The sequence below is a fragment of the Lytechinus variegatus genome, chromosome 5 (genome assembly GCF_018143015.1).
Source record: "Lytechinus variegatus isolate NC3 chromosome 5, Lvar_3.0, whole genome shotgun sequence".
In the NCBI taxonomy this organism is placed as follows: domain Eukaryota; kingdom Metazoa; phylum Echinodermata; class Echinoidea; order Temnopleuroida; family Toxopneustidae; genus Lytechinus; species Lytechinus variegatus.
Window position 1 is genome coordinate 44,397,653 of NC_054744.1, and position 24,875 is coordinate 44,422,527.

Consider the following 24,875-nt stretch of genomic DNA (forward strand, 5'->3'; position numbering starts at 1 on the left):
TTTTCACTTTTTTATCTTATGAGTTCAACTTTACTCATATTACGCTGTTACAAATACAGCTATTGATTCATCCAGTCAAACTTCTATTGTTTACACCATTGCTAAGTTTGAGAGCATAACATCGCAATATGCATAATAGAAGCGACAAACCCTTGTTTGTTTTAGGATTACAAGGGGTTCTAATCTACAATACTATCATGATGACAATGCCAACAAAATATATGTGTTCATCAAAGTAGTAGTACCCTTATAATAGTGATGTTTTATTTAGTTATTCACCTTTGATTTTCTCGTTCACAAAGTATATAGTTCATTTTGCTGCTGCTGCTGTTGTTGTTGTTTTGGTATAGTGTTAGGGGGTTTGGTTTATTAAATCATTTGGTTATAATCTTTCTCCAGCAAGTGTTTTCTTTTCCTTTTGCATGCTGTGTTTAGATTTGTCCATTTTGCAGTAAACTATGAACCAATACAGGCGATAAATAATGATGTTTTTTTTATAATTCCCCACAGCAAATTGCTTTACTCTGTCAATGTTAAGACACCACAAATGCTTGTAAGTAATCAATAAGAAGACTGATAATATTGTTTCCCATCCAAGGGACCTCGATATTGAAACCCCTAAAGTTCATTGGACATCGATTGTGATCATAAATCTCCCTTTTATGAGGCATTACTTCACCATAGAATTCATCTTTAGTATTATTATGTAAATGTATATAAACATCTACTTAACTCATATTATTTATCAATAAACTTGGTGACTTAGTAGATAATAGAAACAAGACCGCATCTTTTCCTCCCTGTGGGCACTGTATATATAATAAGTGCCCCTCAAACACAAGTCCTCATTCTAAACTTGCGTTCACTAAATAGGCTTTCATAGTTTCATTGTTTAAAAAGAAAATAGGTTAAAGACGTGAACAAAAAATGTATGACAAAGCATCTTTCTCTGAAATTGTGCCATAATTATGTTTATATTATATAAACATATGGTCCCTTGGAGATAACACACTTTTTTCTCTTCACCGTTTCTTGTATTTTTCTTTAACCTAGACGCTTGCAAAAGACGGTATACCAAGGGCCCTGCCTGGTATTGATTTTGATACCAAATGTTTGATTTAACCATAAAGTCAAACATTCCGAAAGTGACCGCAGCATATGTTATCTCGGTCAATAATTCAAGATTGAAATCAAAGAAAATGGTGCCTGTCTTCCGTCTCTGTCGTCTCTAAGTGCTTGCATTCGAAAAGTTGTGACGTATGCTATATTTTGATCATAGTCCTTCCCATTACTCTACATCATACTCATAGCTGAAGGCTTTTCTACTATTATAGGGCATATAATATATTTCTTTAATAAAATGTGATGACCCATGACTTAGGAAAAACAGCTTCATGAAATCAACCATTTGGGGTATGTAATGTATTGGAGAACAGAAATTATGAAAAGGAAAAAATGTACAAATTAGTTTTAGACCTAGTAAAAAAAGTAGCAGTACTATATATTGTAATCACTAGTGTATATCTGGTTGGGGTCACTGAACCCCCCCCCCCCACACACACACACACACACACACACACAAAGAAAAGTTCCATGACAAGAAACAAGAAAATGAAAAAGAAAATAATAATGGTTGTAAGGCATGGGATAAATTATATCATTTTCTGAATAGTATGCCAAAATATATCACAAAGTAATTTTTATTTTTTTCGGTTTCTTCGAAAGGTTAAAATTTCCGCTAGGTCGCGACTTCTCAGAAAATTCGTCCCATGTGCCACGTTCGGCACCCTCAATCTATTTAGCTAAGTAGTAGTAGTAGTAGTAGTAGTAGTAGTAGTAGTAGTAGTAGTAGTAGTAGTAGTAGTAGTAGTAGTAGTAGTAGTGGTAGTAGAAGAAGAAGAAGAAGTAGAGTAGTAGCAGTAGTAGTAGTAGTAGTAGCAGCAGCAGCAGCAGCAGCAGCAGCAGCAGTAGTAGTAGTAGTAGTAGTAGTAGTAGTGGTAGTAGTAGTAGTAGTAGTAGTAGTAGTAGTAGTAGTAGTAGTAGTAGTAGTAGGACTAGTACTACTTGCCATTGTTACTGTTGTTGTTCGTGTTGTTGTAGTTGTTGTTGTTGTTTTGTAGCATTTGCTGCTCTTCGTCGTCGTAGACATAGCGTCTGCGGTGGTGAGTAGTGCTGCTTCTATAATTATATTCTGACGTCACATCCCGGGTGTTACATTTTCATTAAACATGGTATAAAGCAGGCAGTGTATGTGTAAAGCCTTTCCAATTGTGATTTCCTCAACTTACACTACTCCGTAGCAAAGCAAATAAGTGATAAAATGTTTGTATACCTTTACGGTCGCAGGTTTTTAATGACTAATTTAACATTAGTAACCTACCTGTTGATAGTGATATCACATTACGTAATGTGTAATTACTGAATCTCTGATTTCAGAGGTCAAGGTGGTTGAAGCAAGGTTAAAATATGTTGATTTTCAGTTACTGCTTTATATTGATTAAATTATAATAATGTAGAAGAAATAATTTCAACGTACTTACAGATTCGTAATATTCCGTAAATGACAATATTACTATGATGCTGATGAAAATGTGCTCTGCCGAGAAAAGCAGCTGCTGCAAATGTTAAGAGACTATTGTAAACTGAACTACGTTCTTTAGTGCTCTTCAAAATATTGGTCATGCATGGTTTTATCAGCATGACATACTTACGAAGTCTAATTAATCTTGGTCATTAGGTTTCAAAAGTGCGTTAAACTTGGGCCAGTTATAAACTCTGTATCTTTTGGATTTAAGATTAACTTGTTTACATGTCCCACCCAACGTTGACCAAAGTGAGTTTGTAAAGCAAACGAGTCATATTCACACAAGCAAATACTTTAGTGACAGTAAGGCGATAATAAAGATGTTTATGTTCATTAAATTATTTAGCGACCGGAAAAAGCTAGTTCCCCCCCTCCTCCAACCCCCCCCCCAAAAAAAAAAATAATAATAAAGTTAAAGAAAATAAATAGAAATAGATAAATGAAATATATTAGAAAAAGATCAATCAAAATAACGTGAAATAGAATGTATTAATAAAAAAAATGGAAATATAAATAGGCCGTATAATTACTAAAAAGAAATGGTATATGAAATCAAATGTAAACATCCTAATTGTGTTTGAAATTGGCAAAAAATCGATCAGATAATCAATCGAATACAATTAAAAATATCTTGCATGCTCTATACACCCAACCCCTTCTGTCATCATTGTAGAAATAAATATATACAAAGTAGGAACAATTTACATGAAACATGTAAAGAATCGTGTGAACAATGCTCTGTAAACAACCGTTCTGGTTTAACTATAACTTAGAGGTTCTCATTTGAACCTTAGCCAATCTAGCTTGTTATTAACTATTAAACGCGTTATCTGATGACTGGAAGAGAGTAGGTATTCAATGTACCTTCCTCGCCATGGAACCATTATGGTCATTGAGTGACGTCATTCTCTGAATTATCATTTAAAGAAGCTTTTGTTTTATTCAATCGGTATCATGTAATAATGTAACACTATAATAATAATAGCAAGGCCCGCTGGGAGAACAGTTTTCAGAACTGAAGTGGCTTCCCTGAGTAAACAAATGGAATGCCTCTGGCTGTCTCACCTGCATCACGCGATTCAATATAGCAGCAATGCTGACTTTGAAAACTACTATAAAATAATTATTCACAAAAACACCATTCATATGATGATACAATACTACATTTATTGACATTTGACCTTGATCATGTGATCTAAAACTTGTGATATTTGATTACCCCTATATCTACATTTTATACACTATATCTATAAATTTTGAAAGTTATGACAGCAATCTAATTATTACCTCTAAATTGGCCAAAGTTCAATTACCTTAAATGACCTTTGACCTTTATCATGTGACGTGAAACTTACGCACGATGTTTAGTAATTCTTGATTAATGTGATGTCCAAGTTTCATAAACTAGGTCTATATATTTTCTAAGTTATGATGACATTTCAAAAACTTTAACCTTCGGTTAAGATTTGATGTTGATTTCCCCAACATGGTTTAAGATCATTGACCCTAAATGAACTTTGACCTTCGTCATGTAACTTGAAACTCACACAGGATGTTTGATGATACTTGATAAACCTTATGGCCAAGTGTCATAAACTGGGTTCATATACTTTCTAAGTAATGCTGTCATTTCAAAAACTTAACATCAGGTTAAGATTTGGTGTTGACGCCACCGCCGCCGTCGGAAAAGCGGCGCCTATAGTCTCACTCTGCTATGCAGGTGAGAAAATATATTATTATTATTATTATTGTTATTATTTTCATCATCATTACTATTAATGATAACAATATTATTGTTGTTATTATTATCATTATTATTTACACAATTTCTAATGAAAAACAGGAATAACTTCATTTACTTTATTTTTTAAGGCTGTATAGCTTGCGATTTCTAGTGGTCAAGTAAATGAAACAACCTGAAAAGTTAGCCTATAAGGCGACATACAACTGGGAAAAAAAATGATTTTTTTTTTTTTTTTGGATGACGGTGTCGCGTCGTGTTGAAAGGAAAATCCCTCCATCGTCCAAAGCCCACGCCCCCCCCCCCCCCCCTCCTTCCCCGGTTTTGCCGAAATGTTGCATTATTTACGCCATTCCGATTAGTTTCACCGAAACTTGAATTTATATTCAACCTTCAAAAATCCATTTCATAGAGGCCATTTTTCGGATACGTTTGTCAACACTAGGTTTACAGCCAGTTGTATGGTCTAATATCATTCAGTCTAATGTCATTTCGTCTAAAGCCAATCAGTGCCAGGGAAAAAGTATGCAGCATTGTATTAAGTGCTTTATAAATATTGCATATTATTACTACTACTACTACTACTACTACTATTAATAATGATAATAATAATAAACTAATAGTATTATTATTGATAATAAAAATAATAATGATAATAGAATGATAGCAAATGATAGTAATAATGATAATGATAACAACATTTTCAAATCGCTCCGTCTAAATGCGGTCGCTTATGTCTAACTTTTCAAGGGATGGCAGTTTATATGGAAATATTTCAGAGTTATTGTAACTAGGGGTAGTTCCTTTGGCAATATGTAAGATCAAAAGTCGGATTTTTAAGATTATGAATTCCTTCAATATGGATTGGAAGACTTCCTTTGTAGGAGTAATGTCTATTTGATCATACAATTCTAGTGGATCAGTGCCCTGTGAAACGCAGTCTTTGATTTTCAGCTTTCCGGTGATCATTACTGGTTTGCATCATCAGTTATGGATTTTCTGAATACCCTTATTATGTAAAGTTTATTACTGAAATTTATTCTAAAGTGCATGCATAAAACTTTATTGTATGGTATTTTTAGTTACTTATAATTATCATGATGGCTGGCGATCAGACGACAGTACAGTACTCCGGGAAAGTCATATATATTTCAAGTCTTTTGGACTCAAGTTTTCTTTGGCATACTCTGTATTTTTTACCCATATTGCTCTAGGAGAAGCCTCGACGGGTCTTTGACCTTTGCCCCCTCCCCAAATTCTACGTAAGCCTATTACATATAGATCTATGTATTTTTTAAAATATCTTTGTAATGATTTAAGAGGCTTTTGCGATAATAATATATTCTACTTTATTCTACTTTGATTATTTCAATGAATTCATACTGAGACTTACCTCAATAGCGCTTGGATCTAAATGATAATCTTTTACGAGGCACTTCTTCCGAAAGGTCACTTGATGTATGTATTACCCCCACCATCATCATCATCATCCGCAATGCATCTCTGGATCAGAAGTATCCTGAAATGTAGAATTGAAACATGTTTAACACGAATGATTCTTGTAGTGGTGGTTTAACAGGATATCTGGGTAATACATGTATAATATAAAATGCAGGGGTTATTCAACGAATTACGTTGCACTGAAGCAATGCAAGCCAATCGATATTTTTTAAGGGTGTAATTCAGGTCTCCGGGAAACTATTCACGTCTCAAGTATCATCTCAGGGAAACAATAGTATCTACCGAACTAAGATCTACTGATCATCGGACATGTGAGGATAGGGATTGATCAAGTGTGGATTGTATCTGATCGAAGCTTTTTCATGAAAGCTGAGTACCACCTTCAGCCAAGAATTGACATCAATATAATGACGTAAGCTTGGTAGACGGGATTGCGTTATCCTATAAAAGACTTTCATTTATTCTTATTGATTAGATCAACAATGTTTATGTCATCAGTTACCATGTGACATCCCCGCTTCCGTGTGTCCTATCAACGTGTTTCTTCTTTTCGCAATAGCATAGAGACGCTAGCTAGTGTGATCTGTTGAATATTTGCCCACATAATTATATTGGTGGGAGAATATTGTATTACGCAAAACGCGCAGATAGATCGAGCAAGAAAATTGTGAAATTACATGATACAGCAGACTAGTTTTGTTATAAGCCTAAAGGTATATTTCCCGAGATAGCACAATATGGCCAAAATAAATCGAGGGGGAACAACATGGAGAAAAAAAAATTTTCAAAGTGACAAACAAAGTCTTTTTTACTTAAAAAAAGGGAAAAAAACTGATAGATTTTGCACATATTCAACAAATAGTGTCATATTGCATCACCCTTTTCTTTTTTTCGTCTCCTTTTTCTTCTCTCAACGTGGAACGCTTTTTGGGTGGGTTTGCCTCACAAAGCCCCCCCCCTCCCCCTTTCTTTATCTCGTACGTCGCTCTCACGAACGACTCTTGGCGTTTGTACATGCCATTCGCAAGGGACTAGTAATTAAGGTGTAGGTACACAATGTTGGGTAAAAAAATTTAAGGGTGCCTTGAATTATGACCATCTTGCTACAGCATGAAATCGTTAGATGTCCTTGAATCTAACGAAAGAATACCTCAAAGCATTCCCTCGAAAAACGCACGAATTCTCATAGAGCCATTTTATAACCGAAAATTATTTCGTTTCCCAAGAAGGTCTTGTGTTGTTATTAAGGCTTGCCCCATCTACGAATCTCTACAAACTCCAGAAACATAATTTAAAAAAACAAAACGGAGCCCTGGGAAAAGAGGGGGGGAACGTAACTTTGAAAAGGAAAAAAGATGTCAGAAATATACATATATTTTTTGAATTTACAAAAATTTGGGTCCATATCATGTATGTGTTAACTCCTTCTGATTCTTTGCCCATATTGGGTGTTCACTAAAATATGATTTCTTGTAATGACAGTAAGGAAAAGAAAAATGGGCGCATAATCATGACATCATCAATATTCGTGACGTCGTGCAAAATAACAGGGACAGGGGGCGTGGAACGGTTTTGAAAGGGGGGCCGACCCGAAAAATAATCAAAATCAAATGGGTTGTCCATCGTCTCGTCGATCCGGCCGCGCCCGGATTGTGTAATAGAATGCCTTTCTCATCTTGGATATCATACCGGTATTTGATTTGATCCGGTACCGATATTGGTAAAAAGCAGAAAGATTATGGCCCGAATTCACAAAGGTGGACTAAAGTTATACCGGGGTATAAAACGCGTCATTTGACGTCATTTTAATCCATGGACTAAAGTTAGTACCTAGGTACTAACTTTTGCGATTCACAAAGGTGGACTAAAGTTATACCGGGGTATAAAACGCGTCATTTGACGTCACGATTTAGTCAGCTCTTTGGGGTGGACTAAATCGGTGGATTAAAGTTAGTCCACGGTTTTAACCAATCAGAGAGCAGCATTGCGGTTGCAGAAAAGTTTGCTGCAAAAAAAAGTTTTTTGGACGGAGACGAGATTCGGTGTGATCGGCTTATCTAAAGCTTAAAATTTCACGACTTCGACCGAGATTGTAAGTAAATTACATAATTTATTGGAGCTTAAATCATGACGGAGAATTCAGTTCCATCTGTAACTATCATTGATAGCTTTAACTTTCCAAAAAGTGTACTCGAAAACTTGAAATGGTATCTTAATCATTGTTATCGTCGCGTCTCTAAGCTGCTCAGTCCCAGCCATGTATTTTTGTGTGCGTTCTTGGTTATCAGATGAGCAGTGCAGTGCGAGACGCAATTTAATGGCAGTCACACTCACAGGCGAGGTAGGCGTGATTGAAAGGCCGATACTAGTTATGCCAGGCAGTGATTTTGAGTGATTTTCGATTTTGTGTGATTTTCATGGAATTTTTGTTGTCTACGATACCCCTGCCAACACAATACTGTGCATCGAATTTTGTCTGAAAAGTGAATCAAGACCAAGGAGAGCAGCGATAAAAATAAATAAAAAAAAAATTCTAACGTTACAAATACAAGAGCCGGTCTAACGTATTCTACCCTGGGCTGGCTTTGCCTTGGCTTGGATAGATGGCCAGGCTTACCTGGTAGCCATGTTAGAGTTAGTCCTACAACATCGTTGGAGTAAAAAAAAAAATTTAATAAGGGTCAACTCGAGTCTAAGGCTAAGCCCTGATTTAAATATTTTTGAAAAAAAAATGTTTTAAAAAGATTGGGTTCCACTCACCACTGTTTACTCCAACAGCTGTATATGAACTTAATTTTAATATGACTTTGATTTTACTAAAACTAAGTTTTACTTACCTTCGGCATCGCATTTGCGATCACTTCTAGATTTACGGTGTCGTCAAAACAAAAAATAATGGAAATCCTAGGCCTAATTGAATAATTTGAGTAATTCTAACTGAGGTCTAACTTTGAAAATTCTATCTTTTGGGGGTTATTTTCTCTACCCCACTCTCTTTGTTTCAAGTATTTTTTTTTCACAAGGTGTCCTTCCAATGTTAAATCCACACGAGACCGCACATAACTACAAGTGCATTTGATCTTTAGTTCTAAACATTTGTAGTAGACCGATAAATAGGTTTATTTCTGTCAGAGATATGCTCCCCTGAGACTTCATGTGGCTCCGCAGCATCCCCTCTCACAAAAAAATCAGAAAATGTTGAAAGACTCCTTTGAAACAGCGGATTTTATCATTCTACAATTGTACCTGCTTTTTATTTTTTTCTTTGATATAAGGCCTAGTACATTGCAGTATGATTGATGAATAAATATTTTTTCATTCTTTTTTTTTCTTCCATATCAGAAACAGACCATACTCGGCAGATTGTGATCAATCAAGACGACAAACATGGCTCACATTTTTGAACTGCTGTGCCTTCTTGCAACAGAGTGAGGTATGTCTTATCAATTCATATTGAAAAAAATTAGATATCATTAAAATGGCATTTTGCATTTAGTGTTATTTCTGTGATTTGAATTCATCTTGTAATTGTTAATGTATCATGTATGTTACTTTTTCATTCTTGTCATAGTAATTGACAAAAAGGAAGAGGGGGGGGGGACCTTGCTTGTATGTTATAAGCATATGTGTACTGGTCACTAGCTTTTTTTTAAAGGCTTGTTGATCTCCAATTAATCCTGACATTTTGTTGAATATTTATTTAAAAGAGAGAAAAAAGCATAGTCAGTCTTATGAATGCCAGGGGGGGTGGATGTAGAATAAAAAGTTTAATGAGACTTTGATGAAGATTCATGAAAATATGTTATTCGAAAGTCACTCGCAAGCAATACCCTCTTTTTGTGTAAACAATGTTCCATAAAATTAGTGCCTTGCCTTCACTATTCAAGCCAATTGAAAGTGATTCAGCATCTCTTAGACGCGCATGGTTTGATCAATGATGATGATCAGCAACAATTGGCAGTTTTCTTTCTTTACATTTACAAGTATATGTAGGTAAATAGAAAAGCTACTCATGACAATTAGACATTTTTATCCTATCTTTTTTTAGGGATTTCTGTATAATCTTTGACATTCTGTTCCTCACTTTAAACACTTTTGAATTAAATGAAATTCAAAGAGTAAATTGCCCATTCATGATGACTCTTCAACACAATCTTTCAACTTCCATGCAGATTCAGCAACACATAGGAAGACCACAGCATGGATTAAGAGACAGGAAGAATCCATTTGAATGCTACAAGGATGAACCTTTCAGAGTGGGCTACCAACAGAGAGAAACGACACATTGCCTGACATGTTACATGTTTTGACAGGACTTTGTTTTTATGCCATTGGTGAGTTTGCATATGCGAACTATAAAGCAGAAGGTAATGGGGGGGGGGGGTCAAATTATGTTCTATGAAAGCGATTCTCCAGGCCAAAAATAATGAGATTTTTATAAAGAAAAATTCGGCTCGCAAAAACCATCAATATTGGATGGAGAATTATGAATTGATTCAATTTTAAAGTTTTACATTACTTGGGGGAAACAGTTCTGTGTATCCTCATGAATATGCAATATTCACATCCCCACTTGTTCTCTAGTGATTTGAAATTATAATCGTTCATTTTTTTCCTCCAGGAATGTAAAAATGTGGTTGACTGCTGATTATATATTTAAGATAGTTATTGCGAGTTCAGAATAATGTAAGGATCAAGGGTTGGAAGTATCTAGTCATGAAAATTAAGTTTTATGTTTTGCATAGCATGCAGATTTTCCATTAAGTAATTGTTGCCAGAGCAAATATCGTGGAACCCTTGTACATTCATGTATGGAAAATGTGTGGATGTGACATCATCAGGCCACTTCTTGCATATTAATGATAACATGCACATGGTTTACAGAAATAATTAATGCAAAACCTAATATAATTCATCATCCAAATTGTATGATTTTTGTTTCTGCTTTCAGTCAGGAGTACAGGGGAGGGGGAGTGTTGGGGTATTTCAGAGAAAGGTTTTTGTGGAAATGAAACATGTAACCCTTTGGGTTGCAAATGGGTGGGGATTTTATTTTTCTCTCATTTTTTACAATGTAGCAACATTTTTTAATACAAATATGTCATTCAAGTGGGAAATTATCATGAAGGATGGTTTATAATCACCCAAAAAGAAATATTGGTATGTCATTCCAGCTTAAGAGAGATATTCTCCATTTTGCATGGATTGTTATTGCAGTAGATTTTTTTTAGTGAATCTAAGAAAAATCTCTTTAATCAGTTCCAGTGCATCATAAACATCAGCTCATAACAGAAGCACAATGTTTGCAAATGTAAATGGTAAAGTATCAATTGGCTTTCATATTAATAAAGCAATTACACAACATCACTTATCATTCATTAACTAAAGGTACCTTTTAGAAGATGCAAGCAGACAAAGCAACTATATCATAGTCATCCGTGTGCAGAATCATCAAAGATTTTTCTGAGGCAATGGCAAGGAGTAACAGTTAATGAAGTGTCCGATGACGAGAAATTCAAACCACCCAGCGACAATTTGATGATTGCTACAGGTTTCCAAGAGTCGTAGGTGCTATCGATTGGGGCCATGTCTACATCAGGAGTCCTGATGGGGAACAAGACCTGTACTTAGCAGGAAGAACAGGTCTTCTGTAAATGTATAGGTTGGTATACACACTCAGTTTTCAATTTGATATTCTCTGTATTCAACACCTACTAGATGTATGTGATAATGAAGAAAACATATATTGGCCCCTACTACATACTGTATTTAATCAAATTTCAATCTTGTTGGTCAAATTTTCTTGTAATTTTATACTCTTTATATGTGAAATAAGACAATTTTAAAGATTTCACAGAAGAAAAAAATATATAGATAATCTGCTAACTTTCATATTGCAGGAGAAATGAAAAATAGTAAAAGAAAATGCATTTTGTTCTTCAGGTAAAGGGGGTATTAATTGCTTGATCAATGAAGATATATTTCCAGAAAGAATAACGAAGAGCAAATTTTTTAATATTCATTTTGTTTTGATCCTTATTGCAGGTATCCGTTGCTCCTCTCTTTGATGAATTCCTGCCTGCATTCTGTTGTCAATAGAAAAGGACCATGTGCTTCGGGTATTAAGCATTCCATTGGATTATCTGTGTATGAAAGTGGACACTTGTGATCACAAAATGGTAGCTTAGTTGATAGGATGTATTCATGCATTCCGATTTATCATTAGTGATCAAATGACCATCTTGCTTTTAAAAACCCAAATTCACAACATTTTTCTTGTTTGACAAAAGGTTTGGGATGTGAATTCCAGGAAATAAATGACACACACGATGGGCTAATGTATAAGCAGGGATGTGAGAGGTATAAGCAACATTTTGCTCATGCTTAACTAAGTTTGGCATGAGATGGTCTTGGTCATTCTTATGATTCAAGTCTATTTTTATACCATTTTTTTTAAACAACAATCAATGTTTGAAGCGTCATGATTTCAATATCAAAACCTCTTTGTTAATTAAAAGGTCATATTTCTAAGCATATGCAGCTTCCTAATTTATCAAATTTAAATTATATAATATCATTTTTGCTGAATATCCTTTTTTTTCCCACCTATTTTCATAGGCACTAAGATACATTTCTGTAGTAAGCACTATATATACATTGCAAGCTATTATCATTTGTTTGATATTACTATTTTATGATAGAATCATCCTTTAATTTCTTTCAGAAATATAATTGCCTAATTACCTGTGATATTCATGCTTTAGCTGTAGAGTTTAAAATCTTGACTAAACTTTTTTTAATCCATTGTTTATCTATTTTTATTCAGAATTTCTGATGCATTGTTAAGAAAATGTAAACAGTCTATTCAATCTTCGTATCATTATGTAAAGAATTTCAATCTACTTTAAAAAAAAATAATGTACGAAATAAACTGCTCTGTCTACTACACATGTACATATAAGTTTTGATTTTAAAGGTCAAGTCCTCCACAGAAAGAATTCGATTTGAATTAATAGAAAAAAATCAACCTAGCATAATGCCGAATATTTCATCAAAAATGGATGTAAAATAGGAACGTTATGACATTTATAAGTTTGGGTTATTTTTCACAACACAGTTATATGTGGAGATCAGTGGCATGCAAATGAGGACAGTCAATGATGTCCTTCACTATTTCTTTTGTTTTTGTTGTATGAATTGTACAACATTTCATTTTTTTACAGATTTGACATTGAGGGCCAACTTGACTAAACCAAATTATATTATTAAAATAATGCAAATTCCACATGCTCAGGGAGTGACTAATCTTGGGTTCACTTGACAATGAAGAGAAATTCGAATATTTCATCTAGTAGAATAAAAAGAAATAGTTTGCATACCGACCTGGATGTACATATAAACTGTTATGTGTGGTCAAGCGAAACTTTAAAAATGTCATAATTTAATATCTTTACATCAGATTTTGATGAAATTTTCAGTGTTACACTTGTTTGATTTTTCTCTTTTTATTCAAATCAACTTTGTGGGGGTGGACTTGTCCTTTTATTTTGATATCGTTTTCAAGTAATTGTGTCAGGAGAAAACAAAAATGAAATTCTTTTATCAATTCTGTCCATATGCTGCATGGTTCATCGTTCTTGCAGGAAGCAAAAAATAAATTTATATAAGAAAGACTGCAAAGGAGAGATTAATGTTATGTGTAAGGCAGGGGCGGTGGTAATGGTATGTTGGTTAAGGTTGTGTATGAAGAAAGTCAAGTGATTGCTTGCTTGTGCAGGAGGATATACTTCAAGAAACTTGTTGAAGGGTATACTGCAAAATTATTTATAGTAAAACTTTTGAGAGAAAAGTATTTGGCATGTTAAGATGCACAATAATGTACATGTGATGGAAGCAAATGAGAAATGAAAGGAGTAAAGGTTGCTACATGTGTCACTGAGAGAATGGCCAGTGGTGTTATAGCATAATCTTTGTTAAAAGTTATTTTCTTTTAGGGAAATTTAGTCCCTTCAGTTTGAAAGTATAGAGGGGGACCACTGACCATGGAAAAAAGCCCCTCCCAAAAAAATCTTTATTACCAAGAAAAAAAAAGAAAGAAGGGTAAAACATATTTTTTGAATATTATGTCAAATCTATCACAAAATTGGATATTTGCAATTGAAATTTTGAATATTTTTCCTTGCAATTTTTATTTTATTTTACCTGATATGCCATATTTAGCCCCCTCAAAATTTTGGGCTTAATACGTACACCACTGTTATTTCCCCAATTTCAAATATATCATTGATTGGGTGGAATACCCTTTACACTTATCCAGGGTTGATAAGTCTTTATTTTTCTGATAAGGAAATTGTGTTTCTTTTAAAGAAAAAAAAAATACTGCAAGCATGGTGAATAGCTTAACCCCCCCCAAAAAAAAAAATACTGCAAGCACAAACTGGAGAATAGGTAAAGGTTGGGAATAATGCGATTGCAAGAGTGACCCGAGTGTGGAGGAGCTACCAATGAGTTTCTCAGCTCCTTTTAGAGATGTTGGTAGAACTGACTTACAGAGTGGGGGGGGGGGACTTGGGGCTCTTCCCCCCAAAAAAAAATAATAATAAATTCATGACCAAGAAAAGAAAGATAAAAGAAATTAGGGTGAAATAGAATTATTCTTTTATATATATCATGTGAAAATCTAACAAAAACTTGGATATTTGTTAATTTAATTGTCAATTAAAAAAAATTGCTCGCTTAAAATTATTTTTTAAAATCCATTTATCGAGATACATATAAAAAGACAAGAATAAATAAATGAATTGAAAAAATACTTCAAATGGGAAAGTCAATTCTGAGGGAAAGGAAAAGGGGCACGCTTGTGGACGCGGGATCAGATCAAGGTCATGTCGCTTGGCCCCACGCGACGCTGGCCCCACCATGTACCAATTATTAACGTACACAACCTTAACCCGGGACAAAACCCAAACAAAGATTCAATTCCATATTTCCATTTTCAATCAAAGCTAGCTCCGGGCAAAGTTCCACCGGACTTCGATAAGGTAGGTAGGATTATACAACAGTATCAGATTGGTTATGATTTATTTCAAACAAATCATAATGTGCTCTCAATCTAACATTTAGATTTAATTGATGTGTAACGTTAGATTTAATTGATGTGTAACGTTAGATTTAACTTCTGTAGATCTAACTTCCTCAAGCCTAAAAAAACGCAGTACAGTACTATTAGATAGATTAGGTAGGCCTAGATCCACGTCGTACTGCTGTGTTACGATGCCGTACTTCATACATAAGACCAAAAAGGCAAAACTAAAAACAACTTTGGTCTCTGTGATTGTTCCGCTGGACTCCGTTGCCTCCACTCACCAATTGAGAAATAAGAAATTGAAAAAAAAAATGTTTACAACCCCCTCGAAACAGCCGGTTGCTGCAGCTGTCTAAAAAAAGTTATAACTTGTTCACGTTACCATACGGTACGGTGTACCGTATACATTGTGGTGAGCTTGAACTTCTCGATATCGAGAGATACGGTACGATGCTGCAGGCGCAGCCGAGCTAGCTCGCACGCAGGTAGCGCTAGTCCGAACCTAAGTTGGCCAATATTAACAAATAAGTAATGACAATGTTCGTTCTCAACAAGGCATTGCTAAGAAATTCAAGTGCATGCTGCTGATACATGATTTTTTTGGTTGAGTTCTGCCTCCTAATTCATGTGATGGCGACGTTTCATACGGCCCTAGCAGACTAAACTCTCAAATACGGCTCTGAGCATGCTCAGTACTGCTTTATTACACTGAGCATGCTCAGTGCAGTGCTATAATAGTATGCTAGCTTCAGTTCATGATTTAATCCATGGACTAAAGTTATACCGGGGTATAACTCAGCCGTGGACTAACTTTAGCACCCGGGTATAAAGTTAGTCCATGGATTAGTAAGTCCACCGTTTGTGAATAGCGCGGTGGACTAACTTTATACCCCGGTATTAGCTAACCCCCGACTAAATTTAACCCCGGTATAACTTTAGTCCACCTTTGTGAATTCGGGCCTATGATTCAGGTGTCCATTCCCGGATTTCGGCAGATTGTCAGCGATGATGAGAGACCTTATACGGTGAGATTTTCTCAGTGTTGTGTAAATACGTTATTAGAAGGTTTACATCCTGGTAAATGATGTATTTTAGACCTAGCTTGTTTACAATATATTTTTGTTCAGTCCCAGATGTTGGAAATTTTGTGAGTAGTCTACCGTACTATTTTGTACATCTGACCACTCCTAGTAGTACCAATGAGGTCCAAACATTACATGTATGGACCTCATAGGCGACATCAGTGCTAAAATTGGGTTAGAGATTTATGTGGATCTAAATTTATTGTAATTTCAACAAAAGTACTAGCTAAATTTGAGGCTTTTGTTGAAATTTTGCTTTAATGAGACATTTATTTTTGAATAAGTAACAAAAAATTGAAAGAAATGAAGGGGAACTTACATTTTGACGACTTTTTCCTGATTTTCTTGGCAGTTGTCCTTCACTTCTGACTCGCGATCGGACCTGATATGCAGATCACGTAATACGCGTTCTCGTCAGGTGATCGGTCGGTTATTCTTTTCGCCAGATGTTGATAATTATATATTTCATAACGCAGCGTTCATCGCAAATTTAGCTGAAAGAGATTGAAGTTGAACAGCGCAAGCTTTAATTTATTCAGAAATAACGTTTGATTGCACAAGTTTCGCCTCGGACATTTAGGATCATTTGGTCCCATATTGGCGTAACTACGGGGGGGGGGGGGGGGGGGGGGGCGGGGGTGTCCCTACCACCGTCCACACCGGGCGTCCACAAGCCAGCAATTATCTTTTTTCTCTCTTTTTTTTAACCAAAATGCTTCCCCCCAGAAAAAAAAAGAACCAGGGTTAAAGAGAAAGACAATTATGATAGAGGAACACAAAATACTTTATTTTTTCAGCTTTTACTGCATCGACTTATAATCAAATATTAAATGGGGCTTAGAACATTTTTTTAAAAAGTCAATTAATAAAAATATTCCGCTCTTCGGGATTTGAGCTTTCATGAAATATCAATCTTTTTCATGATTACCGAAAATACTTCAAATGTCAAAAAAAAAATTATCGGTGTATTAGCTGATACCTTGCGCCCGCCTTAATTATTTTAATGTTGAGATACTTTGCTTTAATTTAATGAATTCCTAAAAGCATTAATTCTCAGATCATTTGTCGCAATCGAATGATTCGATTGGTAAGCTAGTTGCATAATTATTATGATTCATGAATTGTTTAAAATGTGTCTCTCTATCAGTTTTGAATATTTAAAAAAATGTCAGCTCGTGCTTTTTGCTCGCAATATTTTGATTAGTAAGAAATTCTTGTGTATGCGAGTTTGATACATAAATAACTAGAGAGAGAGAGAGGGGGGGTGTCCCTCAGCTACTTGTCCTTGCTTATTCCATATTTTTTTATTATGCTCGTGTTGTGAGTATTTCAAAGTCTTCTTTTTCTCACCCTTTTTATTGTCTCGGAGCTTCCCTCTATTTCTTTGCTACGATGTATAGCCCATCTTACTTGTTCATTTTTTTATGTTCTCATTTCAATGAAAACATAATTATTAAACTGACGTAGAAGACTTTACAACAAAATTTTGATATTGTTTTTTTTGTTTGTTTGGCTTTCTTTTTTCTTCTCCTCAGTCCTTTTTCTAATTAGTTTCCCTTTCCTTATTTTATCTTATTTCATTTCATGAGGCATCCGCCAACTTATATACAACAACAAACGTTAGAGGCGGATATCCAGTAAGGGGGCGTGGTGGTGTGCCCTCTAAAAAGAGGAAAATAGGAAGGAAAAAAAGCAGGAAGGAGAAAAAATAAGAAAAAAAGACGATGATGGCAATGATGATAATGATGATGAAAATTATCTTGGTGAAGATGATAGTGGTGGTGATGGTGGCGGTGATGATGATGATAATGATGGTGGTAGTGGTGATAAAGATGAGAATGAAGTTGGTGACGATGATATGATGATGATGTAATTTTGTCTTTAAAAAAATAATAGTGCAAAGGCGAAATCATTTAAAGTTTATTATGAAAATAGCAGAAAAAAATAATTTGAAAAATTGTACGTATGCGTATGGAAAATCCATCCCCCACCAAAAAAGAAAAAAAGTGAGATTTTGTTTTGTTATTTGTGACGGCGTAGGCCTATGCGAGCAGCTGTGTGATATAATTATGGTAAAAAAAAGTAAATGAAATGCCAAGAAATACATGATAATGACTTTTATTGTACATTCAGTATATCAGTAGATAAATTCATACTCGTTCCAAAAAAGAAGAAAGTGGGTATATTATGGACCATTAAAAATGGGCAGTTGCTCTATATATTATATTACATAGAATATATAGAGCAACTGCTCGTGTGTAGCGGTAAGTTATTCACCTGATCTACATAATTCATGCGGCGCGTGCGCAATGTTTAATAATTATTGCTGTGAATACAATGAATGTCATCAAAAACATAATCTCACAGATCAAATAGTGCCAGCTCGACGCGCAAAATGAGAAAAAAATATATATTTTCTGCCCTGATAATTTGATAACCCTAACCTAACCCAATTTCTAAGTATTTTTATCATAAACAGGATAACTATATACAATGATTGAAATTAACTTTATATTCTTTTGCGAACAAAATGAATATGAAAGACAGCTTTTTGATAAAGAACACGGATTTAGAGCGTTAGAGCGCGATTTATACCTACAACCGCTAACATAGGCGGATCCAGGGGGGCCGAGGGGCCCGGGCCCCCCTATTGGCGGAGCAAAAAAAGAAAAAAAAGAAAGGAAAAAAGAAAAGGAAGGGAAAATAGAGGAAAAAAGAAGAAAGGCAAACATAAGAGGAGGAACATGATTAAATGAAATAACATCAGGGGAAGACTCTGAAAATAATTTTTTTTAAAATATATTTGTTAGGATACAAAATTTTCGCTCGCGCTTCGCGCCTTATTGTCTTTTAGGGTATTTGCATATCTTGCTCAATATGGAGCTTGAAAAATCAAACTTTGAAGTCATTATACAAAACATATTTCAGCTGGGAAATTGAACTTTCATTATTTTGTTTCATTTACAAATTGATTTTTAAAAAGTGCTCTGTAAAAATGTCTGTGTTATCGTCTGAACATTATCATTTTCTGCTTGCGCTGCGCGCTCGCAAAATTTGAATTTTCAGGTACGTATTATTTTCCTGTATTCCATAAAGTTCTCAAAAAGTTCCCTATTCAGGTCAGATTGTTAAAACGTATCAGCTAGCGCCGCACGCTAGCATTTTGATTAGTCGGTTATGTATATCCCAATATTAATTCTAAATCAAACTAATTTGATGACAGTTTATCAAAAAATTCGACTCGCGATTTCTGCTCGCATTGATAGATATATAATGCCTCTTATGCATAATTACAAAGTGCTTTAAATGTCCAGTTTTCAGGCCATAATATTAACACATTTCGCGCTCCCATGCGAGAGAAATAGGAAGATGGTCATCATTTGCAAATGATGACATAATGCCCTCATAGCATGTTCCGGTCCTATGTAAAAACTCAAAGTAATAAAAATAAAATACATCAGCTCTTTTTTAACTGTGATCCATCACAATTCACAATTTTCCCACAAAGTGTTTGCATTACAGAGCTTAAATTCACCCTTTGTTATATCATATATTTTTAGCTCGCGCTTTGCGCTCTCTTTATTGATTTTCATGATAAGAAAGTTACTTAGAATACCCAAATTCTAGGTCGAAATCTAAAACACACGTTAATTCAGATACGCAGATTGTTCTCTATTTAAATCCAGTTTCAGATCACAATATCAAAAAGTGTCTGCTCGCGGATAAATAACTTATCCTTTTCATGATAAAACATGAATAGTGCGTCCAGAATTTTTCCCCATAATTTTGTTTACCCATCACATTTCTCCCTATTTTCTCCTCCCTTTTATTTTCCATTAATTTTTCTTTCGTTCACTTTTTTTCTGTCCTCTTTTCCCATAATTTATTTTACCCATCACATTTCTCCTTATTTTCTCTTCCCTTTTATTTTCCATTAATTTTTCTTTCGTTCACTTTTTTTCTGTCGCCTTTTCCCTTCTAAGTTCTATTTTTTTTCTCGTCTCACCGCTTTTCCTCATCCCCAGCCCTCGATCGACGCCCGTGCAGATTCGCAAACAATATCAAGAGTATGTCTACTTGCAAGGGCGGAAATCTCTCCCCAAAGGTAGGGGGACCAGGGGCTGGAAAATTTGACAAGCAAAAAACAAACAAAAAAAGGTTTATCACCCTCTAAAGAAGGTCATCTTGACCAAAAGAAATTTGACAAGCAAACAAGCAAAAAAAAGGGGGCATGCCAAAAGTAAGATCGTCTCTTCCAAAATACATTTCGATTTTGAACGAAATGACCAAAAATAGTAGGGGGACATTTCATAATGTGCCCCCTACTATTTTGGGTGAGGGGACATGTCCCCCGGCCCTGGGGTTTGCGCCCATGTGGGTGGGGGTGTTGCGCCTCCCTATCGGGATCATATCACAGCGAGTATACACTCTTCCATATGGAAGAGTGTTTACTCGCTGAGATTTCGATCTCACATATAATTTTATAAAAAAAAATAGAACAGCTACGCCTTGAACACAGGCCAAAATGCCTAACGATTTCTCCACGGCATTAACAACTCTCGTAAAGGGCGCTCCATTTATGAATAAAGTTGCATGAACAGCTGTCTATGGCGACTAAATTTAACGCGGAATTGTAGCCAGCAGCGTGGGAAATTGGCAGAAAATTCAAGAAGAGAACCGGTGAGTACCGATTTAACAGTATTCATGTATTAAGTAATATTTATTTAATCATAAGAATAATTTTTTTTAACGGAAAGAAAGCTTAGTTCTAAGCTAGGGCGGCCCAAATGCGCGTGAGTGGAGTCCCAGTTTCTTAACATGGGTAAGTATTGCGGTGTCGCCTAGAGTGCATCTGACATACGTTAGATAGATGTGTGTGCGGATGTCTAACCTTTATATTTAGGCCTTTATAACATGCCTTAAGTTATACAGGTCCATTACTAAGTTAAAATTTATACTTCTTCATGAGTAATGAAACATCTAAAGGCCACTGCACACCTTACGACTGTTCGCGATCCGATTTTGGAGCAAATTGCATTTTGCTCATTTTCTAAAGATGTGAATGGAACATATAATTTTATTTTAGGTTAAAATTAATTGAAAGAATAATATGATAACCATTTTGAGAGACTGCAAGCCCTTATTTTGGAGTAAAGCCAAATTAGTGTCAAATCGTAGCCAATCGTACGAGCTGCTATGACGTCATTACGACTACTAGATATTGAATTCGCTTTTATTCTAAGAAAGATGATACGATAGTATAGTCACAGATTTGAACATAGGCACTTGTTCATTGCTACCACCCTGCCTGTGGTGATCTACAGGTAGGACTATGGTATGCCAATGTTGTACAGAGCACACACTTCAAAAAATCATTAAAATATCACTTTTGTGACCAAAATTACTAATTTTCATACAGTTGCAATTTATTTTTCATTAGTAACTTGGGAATAATTGTTGTATTCACCAGAGCGCTCAAAGACTTGAATTTTCATTTTATTTTTGTGTATGCCCTCTATTGGTGGAAAGTAATATGGCAAGAAAATTTTCAAATTTTGATCTCTATTTTTAATTAAGGAAAAAATGATTTAAAGAATCAAATTGAAATAAGAGCCAAGTAGTATGAATAATAGGTGTAATGAAAACTGTCAGTGTAAAAAAAAATCAAGCATTTGCCCCAAAGAAAAAGAGAAAATAAGCCAAACATTGCCACCCTTACTTTGCCACACATGGAGATATAACTGAGAACAAGGTTATATTATAACCTTGTTCATTGAATGAGTGAACATAGGTATTCATACGAGGATTTAGAACATTACACAGTAAGATATTCCAAGTCTCAATATTAGCATCGAATTCTACCACATAAAATGAAATCGGGTCGCAGACCAGTCGTAAGGTGTGCGGTCGCCTTTAGAGTAAGCGTTAGGAGGACGAGGCCGATATAATATAAATAAATTTGAGGACTCCATGAAAGGCATGATGATTTTTTTCATATTTTGACACTTCTTCATCATGGAGCACTGAACCGCCTCCCATGTATGTATAAGAGACACATGTAAACAAAGATGGATTTCCCTAGAATTTTTTTTAAATTTTGCTTAATTTCACAAAATCGTTAAGTGCACATCCTGATTTTTTACAATGTATGCAAATGAGGGAACTAATATGGCGTCATCCACTCACTATTTCTTTTCTATTTTATTATATGAAATGTGAAATATTCTAATTTCCCCCTCATTGTCATTTGAAAGAAAGTTTTGTTCCTCTGAACATGTGGAATTACCATTGTTTTAACATTTCATGACCAGTTCATTCAAGTGGTCAAATTTGTGAAAATTGAAATATTGTATAATTCAAACAATTAACTCTTACTGTGCCAATACGAATATGGCCACTTCAGTTCAGTAAACTGTTTTCCCAGCGGGCCATGCTATATAGTTTTTCCCGTCCAATTTCATCAAAATTTCAACCAATATAGTGATGTAATAGTTCAATTTGAAACTAATTTGAATGACCTATGAGATCATCATTTTAAAGGACAATTCCACCCCAACAAAAACTTGATTTGAATAAAAAGAGAAAAATCCAACAAGCATAACACTGAAAATTTCATCAAAATCGGATGTAAAATAAGAAAGTTATGACATTTTAAAGTTTCGCTTCATTTCACAAAACAGTTATATGCACATCTCGGTCGGTATGCAAATGAGGGAACTGATCACATCACTCACTCACTATTTCTTTTGTATCTTATTATATGAAATATGAAATATTTTGATTTTCTCGTCATTGTCATGTGAAATGAAGTTTCATTCCTCCCTGAACACGTGGAATTCCATTATTTTAACATTTTGTGCTTCAGGCAAGGAGGTCCTAATCATCAAATTTGTAAAAATTGAAATATTGTATAATTCAAACAATAAAAAACATAAGAAATAGTGAGTGAGTGACATCATCGACTCTCTCATTTGGATGTAACTGGCTCGTTCATATAACTATTTTGTTAAAAAAATAACTTTGAAATGTCATAACTTTCTCATTTTACATCCGATTTTTGATGAAATTTTCAGCATTGTGCTTCTCTGATTTTTCTATATTGATTCAAATCAACATTTTTTCTACGGTGGACTTGACCTTTAAATAGACAAATACTTCATTCAATTTAATTCACTTGGCACGCGATCTCACGGTTATCTCATTTAAACAAGTATAAAGAACGATTAAATTAAATTGCTGAAGAAGTGTTTTCAAATTCGCCCCGACACCTTCCTTACAAACGTTTAGGAATTCAAAATCACTTATAGGATACGGACAGTGTTTTCGTCGCTTTCTTGTTTACTTCTTTTGAATGATTATGGAAATGGATTTACTTCTAAATTGGATGTTTATAATTTTACTAAAATGTTCCATCCATCGGACAAACCATCATCGGAACAATTCGGTTTTGTTCCACTTTCATAACTATCATGACTATAGACTGTGGTCAATACCATGTTTCCCATCCCTTCCAAACCGATACAAAAAAAAGAACAAGATGATGAATAAAAAATACCTACCATTGGTATAGGTCATCCACCCACTCACTGGCGGATCAAGGGGGGGACAGCCGGCTCGTGCCCCCCCCCCCCCCTTTGAGAGCCACATTTTTTTTTGCTCGTCAAATTCCTAGGGAAAATGTGCCTTTCCCTTTCGGGAAATCTTGGGTCCGGCCCTGCACCCACTCATTAATCACTAAAAGAATAACCGTTTAAAATCATATCCTATAAATGTTACATGAATTACGTCTTTATCAAACATAATGGAATAAAATAATTCTAACTGAAAAGGTCAGAAAAAGATAGTGTAAGGTTTAAAATAAAATGTATAACTTACAAAAATAAACACAGGAACATGTTACTTGAATTTGGACGCTTAGAGTGCAAATATGTGTGCCGATAAATGAAATTGAATCCTAAATTGACCGAAACGTAAGCAGAGACTGATTTTAAAACGGTCATAACTCTTTACCCTTACATTGTATAATGAAACCTACACATGAAATGATGCATGGTTCATGGTCTTTATGATCATGTTATTATCTTTCTTATTCGCGTTTTAAAAAAATGAGAAAAAATGTAATATTTTTCATCTTTTTTTTCAATAAGTAAAACCTAGAAATTATAATTTCATGAACATTTCAACGAGCAAATAACCTGATGAATTGTAGAGATACAAAAAAATTAAGAAGATAAAATGAAAGTTCAATGTTTACCCTTTTAGATGACGTAGATATTGATGAAATTGAACCAAAAATAATGCTCTTTTGAATTAAATACTATTTTGCTATTTAAGTTGCTTCCTCTGAAGAATACACACACAATTGAAAGCATTCTTTTAAAAAAAAGGGCATAGTCTTAGATCAAGTGACCAATCACAGAACAGCTGCGATGCCCAGCGAACACACACAATAATATATCAGAACCCTGTATCTTCAAAGTGTGGCCAACCGTAACCTTTCATTCGTGTAGTCTTCAAAATAAGACCCTGTGGGGTTTTTTTATTCGTAGTGTAACAAAGTTATTGCCAGTCAAAAGGAGACAAAATGTAAAATTAAAGATGATATATCAAAATATAGATAAAGAGGGATCGGACAGATTCACTACTAACAAGTTTGGGGTATAAAATCCCACAAAATGATATGGGCGTTCTTGGCAATATACAAAAAAAGCAAGAAAAAAACGCATGATGATTTTTTTCATATTTTGACACTTCTTCATCATGGAGCACTGAACCGCCTCCCATGTATGTATAAGAGACACATGTAAACAAAGATGGATTTCCCTAGAATTTTTTTTAAATTTTGCTTAATTTCACAAAATCGTTAAGTGCACATCCTGATTTTTTACAATGTATGCAAATGAGGGAACTAATATGGCGTCA

The 24,875-nt window shown here is 34.8% G+C and overlaps 2 protein-coding genes and 1 long non-coding RNA gene across 5 annotated transcripts in view; 2 read left to right on the plus strand and 1 right to left on the minus strand.

Moving 5' to 3' along the window:
* The window catches only part of LOC121416247 (stAR-related lipid transfer protein 6-like), a 40,536-nt gene extending 34,614 nt beyond the window's left edge, over positions 1-5,922 (minus strand). The window contains exon 1 of one of the 3 annotated variants that reach the window (XM_041609759.1): positions 5,719-5,922. The gene's annotated coding sequence lies outside the window, so the exon portion shown is untranslated. Of the gene's footprint in view, positions 1-2,536; positions 2,698-5,718 lie in introns of those variants that run through there. The other 2 variants (XM_041609760.1, XM_041609761.1) reach the window with 2 other exon arrangements.
* Positions 5,923-7,565: 1,643 nt separating this feature from the next.
* LOC121416248 lies at positions 7,566-12,236 on the plus strand. Its single transcript, XR_005970114.1, has 5 exons — positions 7,566-7,878; positions 9,129-9,219; positions 9,959-10,120; positions 11,175-11,448; positions 11,832-12,236. It is a non-coding gene; the product is annotated as an uncharacterized LOC121416248 (long non-coding RNA).
* A 3,597-nt stretch (positions 12,237-15,833) lies between these two features.
* Positions 15,834-24,875, plus strand: part of LOC121415474 (sorting nexin-24-like) — a 35,963-nt gene continuing 26,921 nt past the window's right edge. The window contains exon 1 of the mRNA XM_041608676.1: positions 15,834-15,896. Coding sequence (XP_041464610.1) covers positions 15,834-15,896 — 63 coding nt within the window. The remainder of the gene's footprint in view (positions 15,897-24,875) is intronic.